Genomic DNA, 19,554 nt, shown 5'->3' with positions numbered 1-19,554 from the left:
CTTGTTGAACCCAGTAGGACTTGCTTCTGAGTAAACATCCCTAGGATTTAACAGCAATGCAAGTATATGTCCTTGTTCATGTTCACTGTGGTCAATAAAATACAGGAGAATATTGGTTGAAAGAATATATTAATAGTGCTCTGTTACAGCAAGGATGCTATAAATCAGCTTGCAAGATTAGTTACAATTTAATTTCAGCTAGGAACAATTTTTGAGGTGGTTGTTCTCTTAGATCAGACTTCTCATGCTATATGGGAATCAATTTGAGGGAGAATACCATCACTAAAAGCATTTTGTCCATTGAAAATGTGATTTTAATAGATATTCTTTATCTTACATAAGAGCACAATACATACAACCACATTCTATAGAAACCCCAGATTATGCTAGAACAGGTATGATGGACAGGAAACAATGGACCTCAGTACTGTACCCCTGAACTGCAAGACAGAGTTTATCCATGGCAAGCTGTCATTACACTGGCCACACTGAAAGCAAAGAGATCAGAAGATGGTCAAGGCAAAGTAGTAGGGTCAGAAAAGTTAAGAAATACAGACGTTCGAAATGTGATAAAATATACTCCCATGAGTTATTTACATTTTAACATGATGGCTTTAAAAATAAATCAATTTCTATCTTCCTAATGAAGAAATGGGTCAAGAAAGTAGTAGCTTAAGGACTGCAGGTAAGGCCAGAGTCAGCAAGGCTAGCTGCAAATACCTTAGCAACCAATTCATCTGTACTGTAATATACCTTTCTATGCAGAGGAACCATTTTTTAAAGATGCAAGTTACCTTTAAATGTGTAGTCTGATACCTGATAATACCTAGCACAAGACAGACAGGTTTACACATATACCCCAAATTGCTGTTTGTTTTGCTAGCTTCTTGCTTCAGTGGTACTTAACATTGCAAGTACATACACACATCAATGATGCATCTAACCTACTTAGACTCTGATAAGCAATTACATTTACCAGAGGCTTTTTAAAAACATAAAACCCCAAATATTATGAACACTAATGAGGCATGGACTATTAATACAAGTCAGCAAAAAGTCCAATATTTTACTACATCTGTTAGGTTGGTGAAGTTCAAGATGTTCCAATCTGGCTTCATTGAAAAAAAAAAAAGATTGTCACAATTGAAAAGTGAAAAAAGAACACAGCAAAACAAACTGTACAAAGGCAAGTAGAATAACAAAATATTTTACTAAAACATGAGATTTACAGGTTTTCCAGACAAGCCATACAATATGGTCACAAGCTTTTTTCCTTGAAGGTAGGATTTTTACACTTGACAGCAGAACCACGATATTATTAGTGAATGGAGGTTGATGTTCCCATTTTTGTTCAAACAACCAAGCTTGTCCATCTACATTGTCTAAATTAGACTTGGCTAGAGGGCATATTCTAGAGTATAACAGGTTAGCTGCTTTAACCAATGCAATTAGCATCACCATAAAAAAGGGAGAAAGAACCCACACAATTAGAACAAAAAATCCCTGCAGCTAACCCTGACTACTTTCATTCACAGTGCTTACACTTAACTCATGATGGGAAAAACTTATTAAAAGCAGAGATGTGCTACTGCTTTTAAACAATTTCACAAACAATCCCGATGATACTTCTAGCCTCTGCTCATGCGGAACAGGAGTGAATAGGACAAGACACAGATTTGCTAGTGTGCATTTAAATCACCAAAGAACTGATGTCTGGGTTTTATTCTGTAATGTTTTCTAAGACTGTGTCCATTAAATGCAAACAAAAAGGAAGAAGTCTTGGCAGAACAGGAAAAATTGATGCACACTGACTCAGAGCACATTTAAATATTATTCATGGCATATAGCCTAGTCCATGCTCTGGCTGCAAAAAAACAAAAACAAAAATATTAGGTTAAGCATCTCAATTTAAGTTGCATCAATATTCTTTATTCTCACTTCTTCTCTAAATTTCTCAGCACAGAAATTACTCCCCTGTGAAGAGCTACACAAACACCCCCAGGAAAGTTAATTAAAGTGTCAACTTGTTTATAGAATTTAATCCTCACTTTACTGGATTTATAAGGAACCTTACACATTCATGTCAGTCATGTGACATGAAGTTTATCACACATCATTTCTCATGAACAGACTCTATCATGACACAAGTACAGTACTCATTTACACAAGATGGTGTTTATATGCTGTGAGCCGCCCCGAGGCTTTGTTGCGATGGGGGTGGCATAGAAATGTTTTAAATAAATAAATAAATAAATAAAACTTCATAGTTCCTACAACAAAATATATGAAAAACTGCCATGGCAACTTCCACAATCTTAGATTAGATAGAAAATTAACTCCCATGACAGCAGAAGGTGTCATGGCCACAGCACGGCCTACTGCTGAAGTGTTCATTTACCCATATCAGCACACACATTGAAACACTCTTGTATCTGAACTGTTTAATACTTAAAAATATGACCTGTGCTTACAAAGTTAGGCACTTCTGAAACTCAGGACTAATCTGAATAGCAGACCCAATTTTCAATGCCAGTTATGTAAATCATCCAAAGGGAGCCTGACAGACTAGATGGATTAAACTCTTTCTCTCCTCTGCCACTGTCAGTAAAAAGTTATGTTTTTTGTATTTCAAGGGAATCCTCTGTATCAGGGGTTCTCAAACTTTTCCACCAGGGGGCTAGCTGAAAGCTGCCGGTGCTGGGCGCGGGCCGAAAAGGTGGTGCCAGCGGTGTGCACGGGCAGGGGCAGGGGTGGTGCGTGTGGTGAGGCAAGGTGAGGCACGGGTGGGCACGCATGGGGAGGCAAGGTGAGGCAAGGCACGGGTGGGCACGCTAGGGGAGGTGAGCCGAGCTGTGGGCAGGGGCGGGCATGTGCTGCGAGGTGGGCTCACAAGGCAGTGAGATCGTTTGGAGATCGTTTTCTCCGAGCGAGCAAACCACTGCCTCCCCGCACATGGGGCAAGGTGGGCAGCGAAGGGTGCGCATGTGGGCACCAGCGCACGCACAGCGGGTCCAAAGGGGCATGGCGGGCCGGATAGATGGGCATGGTCATGCTCTATATGGTCGACAGGAGTTTCCCTTGAAATACACAAAGATTCAGAGATATTTGTTTGCCAGTATGGCAGAGAAGGAAAGTGCAGTATACAGTTACTGCCCACCTGCTACTGGAAGCTCTTCCTTTTATGTGGGACTCTAGTTGTTCCCAAAGGAAGCAGAAATGAGCCAAAGACACTCATTTCAAAAAAAGGCACACATCAGTGAAACTCTCAAAAGGGAGTTCCAGTGTTGGTTCTGGAAGCAAGTGCTACTGCTCACGTTCTGACTTATTTCAGGAAGCACTATTTGACAAGTGGTGGGCCCCTGTTTAAGCAGCAGAACAGAGTGGCCTCACTGGATACTATCCAAAGAGTAAAACTGCTCATTCCCTCTTCCACAGTTGAACTCTCACAATTAACATGACATCTAGGATTGGTTCCAGGCCCCAAAAGATTCAACTTCTCTTTCAACTGCAGTATTTTAATTCCTGTATGTGTGGCTTGAAGTGATTCATAGAGAGTTAATATTGTTTTTTAAACCAATTTCAGCCACTGTACTTGGAGTCAATTAAAATTGACACAGATTAATTAAAATAAATGTAGAATAACAATACACTACCTGTTTCTATGGCTTGGGCTTCATTGGTCTTCCACTGCTCAGCTACATCATTCGCTAGTGGATCATCTGGGTTGGGAGCGCTTAACAAAGCTTGGATTGATAGCAGAACTGTACGAATCTGCAAAGCTGGAGACCATTTGTCTAATAAAGTTAGAAAGTATAAAAATGATTATAATACAGAACACTTGCTCCTCCACCTGATATAAGAACAAACATAATATTTCAACTATCTTAGCAATCCAATTTTTAAAACTTATCACAACTCCAAAATACTTACCTTTCAAAATATCTAAACATATTCTTCCCAATTTGTCTACGTTAGGATGATAAATTTTGGTCATGAAACGTACTTTCGGAGCTGCCATTGGGTATTCTTCTGGAAGGAATAGTTCAAGTTTAAATGTCCCACCCTCAAAGGGGGAATCCTGTGGACCAGCAATGACCACATGAAAATAACGTGCGTTGCTTTCATCTGGTTCTGCCTTTATTCCAGGAACAGGTTCTGCCAGCAAGCGCTGGGTTTCCTGAAAGATAAACAATACAGCAGTGGAGCACATACATATGATTTCTTTTAGAAGGCAACTATCCATAAGGAGGGCAACTGTTCTTACAGTACACTCTTCCAATAAAAGTAACTCCTCATTCAGCAAACTCTTTAACATTAGAAATCAGTTAAGATGTCTAAAGAGGCAGACAGGCAGGTAGTGTTATCTACTGCAGTACGAACTTCACGGTTCACCTTCATATTTCTATTATGTATGCAAAACATCACTTAGCAGTTTTTTGATACTGCTATATTTAAATAAAGATTGAAGAACAGTATCAGGATGTCTTGTAAGAATAGCTTCATTGCTGGATTTAAGAACCATTTTTCACAAATAATATTTGATAGTGATGACAAAGCTGATACTATTACAAAGCAGATTGTGAGATATTATCAAGTACTATTTTTAATTAGTTTCAGGTCTTTATTTCAAGAGTAAGCTTAGATTGTCCTCTATGTACATCAGAACAGAGAATATGTGGCCCTCTAGATGTTAACTAAGGCTGATGGCAGTATGACAACATAGCCAATTGAAAGAGATAGTAAAAATGCAATTCATCAATACCTGGAAGGAAACATACTCCCCACTAAAGTTATTAAAGAGATGATCATCTAATTAAAACTACTGGAGTAACAAGAAACCACAAAGTATTCTGTTTGTATCTTTAACAAAAGAAATATAGATAATATTTCTAAAAGTGTCCATACTAAGCATATTCAATGTACCTTCATTATACACATAACTGGGATCCTCAACACATACAAGACACATTCCAATGTCCCTGGCCCATTCACAGAAGGAGCTTGTTTATGGAAGAAGGCTTGCAAACATGGAAGAGGTCCTTCTTCCAGTAAAAGGGATTCTGCTGTCATGAATGGATGCTCCTCCAATTCACTGAGGAACACAACGGATACCTTCTGTATCCATGAAATACTGTAAGTGAAAGTACTCAACCCATAGCAGTAGATTACTCTGTCCCCCCACAATTATCATGTTTAAGTGACATCTAAGCCTGATTATCACAAGGTGTTCTACTTTCAGCCCTAAAAACTTTTCAGAAACATTAGCTGGTCCAAATTACAGCAGCCAGTAGGTTAAACAGAACTCTCTAAAACCACATTTTCACCATTGCTTCATAATAGCTTTTTGAGTTCAAAAGTGCTAGTTTCATTGTATAAAACTCCATATATCCTCTGGGCCCAGGTACTTGAACAACTGCAACTGGCCATCAATTAAGATCTTCTTTTGAGGTTCATCTGCATCTACATTTCTCCAAACCAGAGTGTGAAGTATGAAGCAATAGCCTTGTATTCACATACACTCTCCACATACCTTATTCATAACAAATGTGTTACCTTATTTATGTCCTGCCTTTTTTTCCTGCCAGGAAGCAAAAGTGGCTTACATAATCCTCCCCATCTCCATTTTATGTACACAACCACCTTGTGAGGTTGGTAAGTTAGGCTGAGAGTCAATGACTGGCCCAAAGTCACCCAGTGGGTTTCATGGCTGCATGGGAACTAGAACCTGGACCTCACAAGTCCCAGTCTGATATACTAATCACTATCCCACAGTGGCTCACTTCCTGATTTAACCAAATTCTATTTCTCATGGTTAAACACAATGGCAACATAAACCCATAGGATGAGGTGGGCAACTTGTTGTCCTCCAGATGTTTCTGACTAAAACTCTCATCAGCCCTCACCACTGGCTAAGGCTGATAGTAGTTTCAGTCCAATGACTTTTGGAGAACATAAGCTGTCTACTACTGCTGTTGGGTGGACAACTTGCCCACATGTCTTCTATTTCTTCCCAATTCTGGGAATGAATAACCAGAGTCTAATCTGTCTATGCCCTGTCATTTGACCTGAGGGTCAGTACTATCATCCTTCACCACAATCCAGACTTCTTGTGCCACTTCTTATCTCTCAGCTCTTTTCTCCCCAATCCCATTTTGCTCCTTGAAAGTTCACCTTCTTACATTCTCCAGCATTTCACTGCCCACAAAAGGCTTCATCTCCTTTTATTCCACCATATGATACCAGCTATTTCCAGTTCAGACCCTTTTTCATGGCATTTCATCTCTGTCCAGTTAAATCCTACCTGGGCTTCATGGTCAGGCTGCTTAGCTTTCAAGTTTAGAGTAGTAACATTAATTCACAGGCAACCTATGGTCTGATTAAACCAGGAAGATTATGCTGAAGAAGCATAAGAGTTGAAGGCTCATTTTAAATGGTGCAATATGGTTTCAAGGCTCACCTTAATATAGCCTCCAGGTAGTCTTTGGAGGCTTGGTACTGGGGTACCAGTGAAAGGTCCTTTTCTTTAGGAATACTCCTTAAATGGAATTTCCTCTATAGTTTTAGTATTTTTTATTTTAATTTTATCTTAATTAAGAGGTTTCTGTTATGTTTTAATTAAAAATGTTTCTTTAAACAGGCAGAAGAAATCTGCATCAGCTCCCTGCCATTTCAGGAACATAATAGCTTAGTAATTTCGTATTTCCTTACTCTTATCCTGACTAGGAATGTAAGAGTACAAAGAAAAAATAATGGAAGAACTCAAAGAAACAGCTTTCTTACTTCCTTTCTCCTGTTGTCCAGACTACAGGCCTTAAATGATACAAGTGAAAATTTAAAAGACCTCTTATTTATTTATTTATTTATTTATTTAAAACTTTTATATTGCCATCCTCTGTGCATGGCATCTCAAGACGGCTTACAAACATTAAAATCAAAAACAAACAACAACTGATACAAATATAAAGCAATATACAACTAATAAAAATAAATTAAGTCAAGAGCGACTGATTAAAACTATTAAAATACTAATTCTTAAAATGAATGGAACACCTTGAGCATCAAGGGCATGCTCCTTCAAATCTATTTATGCAAAGTTAGTAATGAGAAGGCTGAAAAATTTACTGTGTTTGACTTTATTACCAAACAAGAAACATACTTATGATTAGTTTCAGTGTTTGAAGATTTCAGATACTCAATGTCCAATTGTAAACTCAGAGCATGTATAACATACTGCTCCTGCAGTGTGGTGACAAGGCCTTTCTACAACACAACCAGACTACTCTTGTTTCTCACTTCCTCAATATTCTGCATCAAGCAAACTGCATGCTACAAAATACACATACAAAGTCAAAGCAAAATCAAAGTAAGAGTCGAGAGCTTGTTTCTGTTAATACAAACCATCTATTTTCTCATGTCTACAAAGCTCCAAGTGAAACTCCAGAATCAAAAGATATATGGATCTTTCAACAACTGAATACTGAAAATTTTCAAGGAAAAATTATTTACAGGGATAGAATGGGGTCCAAGATCTGCAGATCCATGACTCTTGCTTCTGCACAGGCAGGTTGCAAATCTTACTAACACAAGTTATTTCACTCAGTTTAATGGAGTTTACTCTCTAGTACATGTAAGAACTGCATACCTGAGTTTGATATACTACTAAAGAGCTTAACTTTGTTATGGAACAACCAAATAGCTAGTTATTGCTGTTCCTTAGTTATATTATAGCAGGAGTGGGCCTCATGTGGCCTTCACTTCTTCTGTAGTCCCCACCACTGAATTAAGGGGTGCTGTCAAAATGTGGCAGAAAAGTGCTACAGAGCTTCAAAACGGCTAAATTTAGTAAAAAAAAATAATTTCATTCTTTTTGTTTGTTTGTTTGCTGCTATTGGCAATAAAGCAGGAATGCAGCCCGAGGCAGTATGGCAGAATCCTGGGAGTGGAAAGTGGCCCCAGATCTTTTCAAACTGCCTACTCTAGCATTATAGGGATATTTGTTTTCCAGGTTTGTTTCTGAAAGCTATTTCCTTGAGAGAACAAGGAAGTCTCCAAACTTCTAAGCCTTTTGTTTATTGCAGTGTTAATAGCCCCCAGTACCTCTACAAAGTTTTCTCAACCTGTAAAATTTAAGAGTGATTTGACACTGTGGAGTACAGCAAGTTTTAAATTCATGTCTAACCATTGGGTTGAAATCCCAAGACTGCTCTGGCTCAAAGGGCTTGTGCTAGGAGACCCAGTGGATTTTGTTGCTGTTGTTAGATGACAGAGTACCATGCTACATCATAAACAGCTTTGGAAATATTCCTTAGTTCCACAAGCAGTTTCCCCTGTGAAGAGTGATATTGATCTCAGGACCCTAATATTTAAATAAATATTTATAGTTACTGATATACTTTTTCTATTACCCATGATAAACTAGACAGTGTAAAATATATTCCATCTGTTTAAATGGAAGTTTAAGTTTAATAACAAACAATCCAATTTTTTCCACAAAACTGGAGGAAAATTCCCATCTGTTGCCCTTTCCCACTCTTCCTCCCCAGCCCATGCAATTTGCCCTCTAGGCACAGACTGTGCTACTTAGTGTTCCACACAGCAACCAGGAGTATAACAATCAAATTGCTAGAGATGCAGCAAAAACCAAGATACCTTTCAGTCTCCCGCCTTTTAGCTGCCTACTGATCATTTTCTCAGCTCTGTTTACCGTTCACATAACATTTGATCCCTTCTTTCCACACCTCTGTAACTTTTAAAGGAGACAGAGCTATTATTAGATCTCAGCCAGAAGTCAAGAGCTTGAGATTACCAAACACCTGTCATACATGAGTAGTCACTGTTGCAGATCTTATTTCTAATCACCTGTTTGCTTGCTCAGTCATTAGCCATTTTACTCTTTCTTGCCACTTCAGCCTGAGTCACAGACCTAGAATCACCAACTCCCATCAGCTCTCACATCTTACTTTAAAATTATTTCAGTGTGTATCCCCCTCATCTTGTACCCCTTAAATTAGCTTATGTATTAAAAGAGTTATATACCACGAATAATCCAGCTTGATTTTAGGGTTGTTATATCCAACACATTCTGATATATTGCACCATATTATCTTACTAAAGGTGACTAATTGAATAACACACATCTTATTAAGGACAAGAAGCAAAACTTAGTGTTGTCTCTATCTGGCATAAAATACAGTATAAGTATGTTTATGTCTAATGTTTTATAAGCAGAGTTCTCTTTGTAGAACTCCTTGTCCTCTCCCTTGCTCCTCCCTTGTGGCTGAATCAGCATATGTCCAAATTTTAGCCATTTGTTATACAATTTCTCTTAAGGATTTGAAAAACAGTATCATTATGTAGCAATATGACATAATACTTGCAAATAAATTAATTATATAGCCTTATTCCAGCCTGTATCAATTATCTGTGTTATGTGCTAAATAAAATAGTAAGCACTGAAACCCTACAAGTTGTAGATCAATTATTTGTGACAATGCTAATTGCTCCAATGCGAATTGTTTAAGCTGTATTTAGTCAGTGAAGATTAGTGAAAGTTATTCCTTAGTATGTTATTTTTAAACGGTTTTAGGATAACTGGAAAATCATTTATTTCTAGGTACCAGAATCCATGTTTTAGAGTCCTGTGAATTTTTCTGCCTTGTTTTAACAAGGGAAGATACGTAAATCTATTTAAAACTCAGCATGAGAGTCACCAAGGTGTACTCAGTTTTTTTAAAACCATTCTTGTATTTGCAGGGAATTGTAGAAAAACAATAGTGTTTAAACATTAGAATCAGTTGATGTAAGTTTGAAATTAGGTTAGAATTCACTTCCAGAGAACATTAGTTTTAATTTTCCCAAAATTGATTACATTTTTATCCTGCCCAATAACTGAAGCTCCCTGGATAGCAGATATACAATGCCTGATAAAGTCTCAGAAATAAAGTTAAAGAGTCCAGTGCTTAGTGGCTAGGTTTCAGTAACTTGCATAGTTCTTTCTTCTTCTCCATATCTAAAACCAGCATTATAATCATAGTCCACACTTCTATTCACATTTAAACAATTCCTGTTGAATTCAGTGGAATAAACATAAACTAAATTAGTAAAATAAGCTTTTTTCAGATGGCTGGGATACACATCTGAAGATAAATACTGAACACTATCTTTTCAACATGGCTGAGTATAATTAATGTTAACTTAAGTGTACAGAAACTGAGAGGAACTCTGCTTCCCAACATTACTGAGATTTCTTTGGGAAGCCCAACGTAGGACATGAAGCCTATAGCCCTCTCCCACTGTTACTCATTCAACTATATTATACTATTATTTGCCAACAGACTCAAAGTTACCAGCCCATTTCTAAACTTATTCCAAGTGCCCCTAAACTCAGTAGAAAATATGCTGTTAAGTGCAATTACCAATGCAAATTTGATTGGTTTTTTTTTTAGCAATATGAACTGATCAACAAATTGACTTGTTGCACAACTGGAAAAAACTTCTATACTGAAGAGTTATTTCATCATGAGAACTGAGCATTTGCCCTCAATCATTATTTATTTATTTTAAAAAATTATATGCTGTCCCTTATGCATGACATCTCGGGACGGCTGCCAATCTCTCAGGATGGCTCACAATTATCCTTTCCATAAGAAAAAATCACACTGGAATGTGTGTAGATAGCTACCAAACTTTTCTGAATATGGCTAAGTCTGATTACTATCTATAAGCCCTTCATGGCCACAAAATGTAATTTGAACATTAAAATCGACTACTGTAGCAGATTTACAGCACAATCCAAAGTGGGAAAGAGAAAAACGGTGGGCTGTTTGACACTTCCAAAACCCTGCTAGTTTACACTAGCCAGGAGTCAGCTTACTATGCCCCAATGGCCAGCCGACTTAAATTCCCCTGAAAACCAATGCAGGCAGAGACAAATTTAGTTATGGCTGTTTCAGGCTGGCACAGGGAGAGAAAGGGGAAGAGCCTGATCCTTGGGCTTCTGCCACCAACAAAGGACCTCTGGATCCAACAAATACAAGATCACTCTTGTTCCACCTCCAGAATATCCAGCTTTGGGGGCTTTCAATATCTATCCCCTATATAGCACCCTCATTGCTTTATGTGGGTAGAACTGCTTGCAAAAGATGTGTTTCCTGCCTGCCAGTGGCGCTCCTTTTTGCCCCATTCTACCACCTCCACCTACAGCATCTGGGAGTCGGGGCTGCTCCTCATACTAATACATGTTCTTGTATCAATCCATACTACATAGGATTAAATCTTTAAAAGACACACCCAAAATACAGAAGAAATAAAGTTATTTTCTTTTAAATCAAGTGAAAGCATTTCTAGCTTTCAAAACACCTCAAAAGTTTTCTTCGAATACAACAGGACTGTATAAGCTGCCTTGTGCTTAGGCAAAATTTAAATATAACAGATAAAGCTGGAGGTGAACTAGGCCAAACATGGTAGTATCCTAGGAACCAAGAACAAATTGTGTACACTTCGGAAGGGGTTAAAAGCAGCACACAGTTAAAACACCCTAAACATAGTTGAGCACAAAAATCTGAATTTATCTGACATCACTGGTACGGGGTGGAGGAGCTGGAGCAGAGGCTTGGCAAGCTGTGTAACTGTGACTTAGGCAGGGACTCCTGAGTCACCTCTAATTGACCAAATCTCTTCTCTCCCTACCACCGACCCTGCGTATGAAAAGGGTGCACTCTCCACCCCAGAGTAAATGTGTTACTCTAGAGCAAATAAGACATTCCTCGGACAGCAAGCAGGGGGCTCTTAATTCTGCTGCTGCTACTAGGACGAACGGTGCTTACAAGGGCTCATGCATGTAAGAGCATTCAGCCGTACCTTCCCATGGGCTGCGGTTTCGTGAGCGTGCCTGGCCCATCCCCAGGTCACACGCACCCGCCCAGCGAGAGCGCGCGACCTGTCACCGCCGCCTGCCTTTTCCCTGCACGCCGCGGGTGATGGAGTAAGACAGCGAGCGAGAGAAGGGGGGAACGAGGGTCTGGAGGGACGCTCTCCTTACGTTCTTAGCGGGGGCTGCCGGCTGCGGAAAGGCCGCCAGCCGAGCCAGCGTTGCAGCTTGCAGGGTGAAGAGCGCCTCGGGACCCAGGCCCGGAAGAGGGGCGGAGGAGCGCTTCAGCCGCTGTCCGCGACGCCCATTCATTCCCGGCAAGCAGGCGCGCGGAATGCCGCCACCCCCTCTGCCTGCCCGTCACGCACACTTCAGTCGGTCACTCCCACATTCCCGCCCTCCCGCCGGCCTCGAACGGCGATGTTTGCTATCGCTGCCTCCAGGCCTTCGTCCCCCACACCCTGCAGAGGCGAAGACGGGAAGCGGGGCGGGCACCACCACTCGTCCCGCTCACCGGAAGCGTCGCGCTCCCCTCAGCCCTTGCCCAGGGCTCCCGCGGCCTAGGCAAGAGGGCGTATGAGGCCTACCTCCAGCCTCCGCCGGGCAAGAGGAGGAAGCGGGAGGAGGAGGAAGCAGGCGGGAAGAGAAGAAAAGCGGATACCTTGATGATCCTGCGGGGTAGCCCGGCCATCTTGTCTTATCGGGATTCAAGCTCCGCTGGGTCTCGGCTCCACTCGGGGCTTACGAGCTACCGGAAGAAGTCTGCGCTTCACTTCCCGTGACGTCACCCGTAGTTCCTCCTAAAGCCGACCGGGAAATGTAGTCCCACGAACTAGAAAAGCTGAATGAAGAGAATAAGAGGTTCTAACATTTCTATTTCTGCACATTGCAGGAAAGGATGAATGTAAAACTACTTAGAAGGCGCATCTTCCAACCTAGGCACCTTCTGAGTCCTTCACCAGTATTACTTAATAGAATTTTATTTTCTACAACAAAATAATGCTTTTTCTCAAACGTGTTTAGCTTGTAGGCAACAGAAGCAATTTTATTTCTGTAGTCACAAATTAAGTCAGTTTATTATTTATTCTTTTCTGTCCAACAGCTGAAGCTTTCTAGGCACTTCATAGCACACAAATACAGAACTGCATATACTCAGTAGTTTCTCTGTTTAAGGTTTTTCAAGGACTTTTGTTTCTTTGCTTTAACATATTAGTAATAAAAAAGCAGTTGTGAAATGAATGGTGGGAAGAGAAAACAAGAAATGTAAATCATGTGTTTCACAATACTTGTTCAGGTGGAGGACAGGAAGACCTGGAGGAATGTTGTCCATGGGGTCACGATGGGTCGGCCGCATCTCACAACTAACAACAACAACACTTTGAACTGTGTTAGACGTCTTTGCTGGCTGCTTATACAGTGCTGCACATCAGAGATCTCCTTGCTTTGAGTGCATATCTGGCAATCTGAAAAAATGTTCTGAGCATCTTCACAAAAATGACTGCCATGTGAGGTGCAGTTAATCACAAGAGAAATAACCAGCCCAAAAGACTGACGAAGAAATGGATTCTGCGCACCAACAAGCAAAATTCTTCCTTCAAATCCAGAGTTTTCTATGGCAACAGAAACCTTAATAAAAGAAAGTAAATCTTTCCCTCCCCATCTCTCCCCATTTTTAATGCATTTGAAATCACCTCCCATAACATAATCCCCTCCCTTTTTCTCATTGCAAGCACATGAAAAACTGCTTTTTCGAGGTCTTTCCAGAATCTCCATTCAATGAATCACTTCTAAAATTTGTTCTCTTGCTCCCAACAGCTTTCTCTCACACACCCTCACATATGCATTCCACACCTATTCAACCTACAAACAGGCCCACAGCCATTAATGGAAAATTAATGGCAGCAGCTAGTGGTCCTCACTTTGCTGTGAAGCAATCCTACCCGTTAGGAAGATCGTTAAAAAGAATAAATTAAAAATGGGGCCACCACATGGAACCAAAGGAAATTTCTGGGGGTACACTGGAGCTCATGGGTATCACCCTGCCTATCTCCTCGACATATTTACTTACGCTATTGAGAAAACATGAAAAAACACAAACTGGTTGCCTTTCACTGACAATTTTGTTCTTATTTGCTTTTTTGGGATTGTCTATAGCCCTGGCCTTAAATTGCAAACATCTAAGAGAATCCCATGATCTTAGGTTTTAATAGTAAATAAAGAATATAGAGCATTTTAGATGCATTCCTCTGCATATTGTCCACAACACTGCTAGATAGATCATCGTCGTCATCTTCAATACTACCCAACAGCCAAAGCTCTCTGGGCAGGAAACTGTCAGCCTATGGCCTCCTATGTTCATTTCCTAAAAATGACTCTAAGCCTCCTATGCAGGCCAGAGCTATTCATGGAAAATGAGGATGGCAGCAGCTGGGAGTCATTACTTTTCTGTAAGCCAAAACAAACAATTCACCAAACAACATTATTAGTCATGCTTAAATTCAGCTTATACCTTTTGTATATTCATCTTCCAGGTACACATGTTCAAGCTATTTAAATGAAAACTACGAACCTCCTATAGCAAAGGTTGGTGTGTGAATGAGACAATCCTGGCTTCTTTAGGACATATATTAACACAAAAACTGCTTTGAATTGATCTGAGATAGCTGCAGTGCTTCATTCAGCTATGCCCAAATACAAATTAAAATGCCAAGAATTCCTCCCAGCATACCAAGTAACAGAAATATTCTTTAGCCCATAGACCTAGATACTTATTTTGCAAGACCTGATATATATTGCTTAGTGGTGATGCTTTCTCAAATAATTTTAAAAATAATTACAGCACATACATTAACAACTTTGATCCAAAATAATGATTATATGATCCAGATAACATACTGTCCTCCTGAACCAGTAAACTCAATAACTACAAATAACAATAGGCAAACACAGAAACAGTGTTTTAACACTTGATCTTCTATAACAGGGGTGGCCAGACCTGCTCAACGGAAGAGCCACATATGGTAGAAGTCTGATGTTTAAGAGCCACAAGCAGGTGCCCACAGGCTGTGAGCTTCAAGCTGCAAAATAAACTCAAAGAGCCACATGTGGCTCCCAAGCCTTGGTTTGCCCACCCCTGCTGTTTCCTCAAAAGCAATCCTGTTAAGTTGAGCTGCTGTCTAACAGGCCCATTCTACTGAATAATTAGAATAAATAGTCAGTCATAGGAAAAGGAAATACAGAAAATATATAGACAGTGACAATTTTCATTAGCAATAGCCATTTACAAAAAATTATCAGAAAACATAGACTTTTGTAATTAGGTAAGTAGTCAAAGCTATGATTTTCCCAGTTGCAATGTATGGCTGTGAAACTTGGGCCATAAGGAAGGCTGAGCGCCGAAGAATTGAGGCCTTTGAATTGTGGTGCTGGAGGAGACTCCTGCGAGTCCCTTGGACTGCAAGCCTATCAAACCAGTCAGTCCTACAGGAGATCAACCCTGACTGCTCTTTAGAAGGACAGATACTGAAGATGAAACACAAATACTTTGGCCACCTAATGAGAAGGAACAAGTCATTGGAGAAGACCCTGATGCTGGGAATGACTGATGGCAAAAGAAGAAGGGGACAGCAGAGGATGCGGTGGCTAGATGGAGTCACTAAGGCAGTGAGTGAGAGCTTGGGTGGACTCCCAGGGATGGTGGACAGGAAAGCCTAGAGGAATGTTGTGCATGCGGTCATGTTGGATCAGACATGACTTTGCGACTAACAACAACAACAATTAGGTAAATTAATGAACACCAATGTATTAACTAGTCTGATTTAAAATAAGACATACTTTAACTCCGTTCTTAATGTATTGTAATTCAGTAATTACACCTCACAGTCTCCCTTTGAAGTTTCTTTTTTCAAGATTAGAGACCTCATGATCAGTTTCCAACCAGGTGTATATTACAGGAGCACAGGAATTACCATTTAGCTAAGCCAAGTTATAAAAAACACATGATAGGTCTCACTTACTAAATTGACAGCTGTAGAACTAATTGCTTGAAATATGTATCCATAATCTATTTGATAAGGACTATAATTTTTAGAATTTCAAAGCAATCCAATATTACCCTAACCCATAAAAAGTAAAAGAGTGATAAACCTAAACTTTTAACTGTTATTGCAAATGAACATATCATATATTCATTTCAAATTCTAGGGTAAGCTAGTGATGAACTTTTTCAGGTTTATCACAGAGATATGCCTTTCATCAGTTCTGTTAAGTTCTGAGCAGTGATTTAAAAGTTACCATGTTTTTTCTATCCCCTGAAAGACTAAGGCAGCAAATGCTGGTTAAGGTATGTTGAGTATGCTCACTTTTGCTCCGAAGCTAGAATGCCGCTAGTACTCCCATGTTTGGAATTCTGTTATCCCTGTCAGCATTCTTACAGTGGCAGGCAGGAGAGTATCAGGGAAGTGAGCTAATTTTGAAGGTTGAGAGGATCATTCTTAGTGATTGACAGGACACAGATGAAGAGATGGCAGTGGGGAAGGAAAAAGCTGTTGAATTCTGTGCAGACTTAATCAGGAGTAAGCTGTTCTGCACACACAGGGCAATTCATTTATACATATCTACTCAAAACAATGGTGAGTGTTTTGTTTTTTTAGTTTGTGTTTCAATATTTCTCAGAATACTGTAATAATACACATCATTTTGAAAAACCAGGACAATTATACGAGCAAAGCCGTGCCATTTTAAGACCAGCTGGAACTTGCAAAACTGTTACCTTAAGAGACATGCCCTGTGATCAGTAATGTTATCATGGAATGTCAGAAACTGTGCTTGCTTAGAACCAACAAACAAACATCCCGATTACAGAAGTATTCTTCTAGCAACAATATAAATCTCAGTTGCTTCATTAAGCAATACAGGACCAGGACAATATTGGGCATCTTTGCTAGTCACCATCCTCTCTATCTGCACATGAATCTGAAAGACCAAGGAAAAGTGTGGGTGCATGCAAAGTAAGTTATATACAAGCAGAATTGGTGGCATTGTGCTATAATATTATGATCACATCTGTTATAGAATCAATCTTAGCTTCCAATTCCCTGGCCTTGTGCTGTTTGAGCTAATATGATATAGCCTTAACTCTGGTCTTAAAACAGCAAATATTCTGCTCACTGAATATACTTGTGACTCAGCTCTACAGTTTATACATCTAACTAAATTAACGGTAACCCATGAACAGCTTTGTATTAACAATTACGTTAGTTTTTAAAGTTTCACGAGACTTCGCTGTTTTTGCAGCAACAGACTAACATTCAGATAGGTCCAGAAGTGGTATTTTTAGTGGCATGGAGTTAATAACTGATTGGTACATTCGGGTTAAAGCTCAATTGAAAAGTGGGCAGCCCAATGCTTTTGTATTGCTATGTAGCACCAGCTCACTGTCACAATTCTAACATTGCACCTGTGGAAGTAATTGCCTATAGTCACAACTGCCTGCTCTGAAACAAACAAATCAGTTAAAAGCATTTGAAAACGGACATGCCAACAAATAGAGAAAAGACTAATTGTATCTTATCTAGACAATTTCCCTATTTAACATCAGAGGAAATGCAAAGTAAAAGAAGATGTGTGCTTTCACTGAGAGAGAGAGAGAGAGAACAAAAGGGAGAAAGTTCCACAAATCATAGCAAATCATTTTAATCCACTAGTAAAAAGGAGGCAGTGTGCTTCATCAGGAATGAAAACGTGTCTGAATAACAAATAGCTTTCTGTAAGAGTAGATCCATCATTTCTCCCTTTCTAGATCCCAGCAATCTTAGCTGCACCTTACTAACCTGCTAAGCCCAGATCAATGTCTACTGAACCCTCCTCTACATTGTATCTTGAAATTCTGAGCATATAATTTCTATGAACTTGTCATTAAGTCATTTTTTTTTCTTTCCTTATTTTCTCCTCCTCCACCACCACCACCTACCCTGGCCAAAACTTTTTTTTCTTTTTCTTTTTTTCTTTTTTTGGGCGGGGGGCGCAATATCATGCCTCATGAAGAAATCTGGAGATCTCAGAAGTGCACACAACTTTTGCGACCTTTTGGTTGACCTAAGGAAGTACTAACTAGATTGTTAAATTTTTCTTACAATCAAAAAGGCTGTGTGTGTATGTGTGTGTGTCTGATGCAAAATATGTTGTTTCTTGTAATTAACCTTTTTAGATTGAGCATCTCCCCATAAGTACATACAGGCCTAGCAATGAAGTCTGTGAGGAGAAGCCTGATTATACAAGTTGTAGCAGATCATAGAATCGTAGAATAGAAGAGTTGGAAGGAGCCAAGAAGACCATCAGGTCCAACCCCCTGCTGTTGCAGGACACCATGTTACACCATCCCACTCAGATGGCTGTCCAGTTTCTCTACTGTGGGAGAGCCCACCACCTCTCTAGGCAGCTGGTTCCACTGTTGTATTGCTCTGTTCACTAGTTACAACCTCTGAGGTTACCTGGGAACTGTAGGTGACAAGTTGTCTTCTTTCGTTTTACTTTCTGGGTATGTCTTCTACTAGATAGTATGAGTACCAATCTAGCCCTGTTGAACTCTGGTTTCCCTCCTTGCTTACACACACACTTCATTAAGTGGGCACTGTAGTCTGAGAAATGCCTGATTAAAATCCTTAAGTCATGAATTTGAGGAGTTTGAACAAATGCAGCTGTAATGTAGGATTTTGCTGCAAATGCTGAATGGTGCATTTACATATCACAGTGGTCTGTAGGTTTCTGATATAAACGGGTTACTCACTAATAACTCCCTCACAATGGCAGTACAGACACAGGATCCATCCCCTGTGGTGAGCAGCACATGAGGGCTACCCAGCTGATGCTGAAGAAGCTCCTCCAGGTGCTCCTGCACTACTTGCAGCTTTACACGCCACACTAATTGGGACAGTGCATAAAAGGGAATTCTTGCCACTATCTACAATAAATGGTGGAACCAGCTGCAAAAAGTCTGCATGAAGATGGGGTGGGGTTTGTCTATAGGACTTTGGAGCAGGCCAGATGGGGGACCTCTGCAGGCTGCCTCTGGACTAGAGCTTCCCTAATCCTGCCCTACACAGGGCAAACAGACCAATTGCAAAGCAAAATGCACAGTATGACGTCAGAAATGGCCATATGCAAAATCTGATGGGGAAATACTTCAACCTCTCCCTATTACTTGATGGTGGCCACTACTGAAAAAAAGAACTTGGAAATATCAGTGTGAAATCCTGAAGTAAAATACACATAGAGATACAGTTCTATTTCCCATGATTTGAAGATGGACAAAGTTGTTCTTATCACACTGTTATGTTTGTTTTCTACTGCAATGAAATCTGCATTATTACCCAACAAACATTTTATGAAAGGCAACTCTTAAGGTAACTTCACTGTCTGTTTTTGGATTTCCATTCCCTCTGACCTCAGTGTTTACAGTTTCCTTCATGCCCCAACACTTATCAAATAGAGGAAAATGTGGGAATAGTAGACTCTAGCCAAACAGATTTGAGTAATTTACTTTCTGCTGCATCAGAACAAAGTCCATCGCATCCCTGGAAATAATGCCCGTGCCAACCAAGCAGGATTGTGCCAGAGACTAGGCCAACTGCATGCAGAGGCACTTAAATTGAGGATATTTTCTCAGCTTATGACTGCTCAGCTTT

The 19,554-nt window shown here is 40.0% G+C and overlaps 1 protein-coding gene and 1 long non-coding RNA gene across 2 annotated transcripts; one reads left to right on the top strand and one right to left on the bottom strand.

Moving 5' to 3' along the window:
• Nucleotides 1-1,191: 1,191 nt before the first annotated feature.
• Nucleotides 1,192-12,660, bottom strand: UBE2N (ubiquitin conjugating enzyme E2 N). Its single transcript, XM_044454782.1, has 4 exons — nt 12,531-12,660; nt 3,931-4,177; nt 3,654-3,794; nt 1,192-1,864 (listed from the first exon to the last, which is right to left on the bottom strand). The coding sequence occupies exons 1-4, from the start codon at nt 12,558-12,560 to the stop codon at nt 1,824-1,826; spliced, it is 459 nt and encodes a 152-aa protein (XP_044310717.1). The 5' UTR covers nt 12,561-12,660; the 3' UTR covers nt 1,192-1,823.
• On the top strand, nt 12,607-13,524 carry LOC123036011. Its single transcript, XR_006417068.1, has 2 exons — nt 12,607-12,730; nt 13,164-13,524. It is a non-coding gene; the product is annotated as an uncharacterized LOC123036011 (long non-coding RNA).
• The last annotated feature ends 6,030 nt before the right edge of the window (nt 13,525-19,554 follow it).

The sequence above is a fragment of the Varanus komodoensis genome, unplaced genomic scaffold, assembly GCF_004798865.1.
Source record: "Varanus komodoensis strain SLA01 unplaced genomic scaffold, ASM479886v1 scaffold8, whole genome shotgun sequence".
Classification (NCBI taxonomy): domain Eukaryota; kingdom Metazoa; phylum Chordata; class Lepidosauria; order Squamata; family Varanidae; genus Varanus; species Varanus komodoensis.
This window is presented reverse-complemented; position numbering and strand designations above follow the sequence as displayed.

What these genes read in the sequence shown, in the direction of transcription:
- UBE2N (XM_044454782.1), bottom strand. Translation starts at nt 12,560, where the DNA reads ATGGCCGGGCTACCCCGCAGGATCATCAAG. An exon ending in ATGTTTAGATATTTTGAAAG is followed by an intron (nt 3,795 to 3,930) that starts GTAAGTATTTTG and finishes TAACTTTATTAG; the next exon opens with ACAAATGGTCTCCAGCTTTG. An exon ending in AGCCCAAGCCATAGAAACAG is followed by an intron (nt 1,865 to 3,653) that starts GTAGTGTATTGT and finishes GTTTTTTTGCAG; the next exon opens with CCAGAGCATGGACTAGGCTA.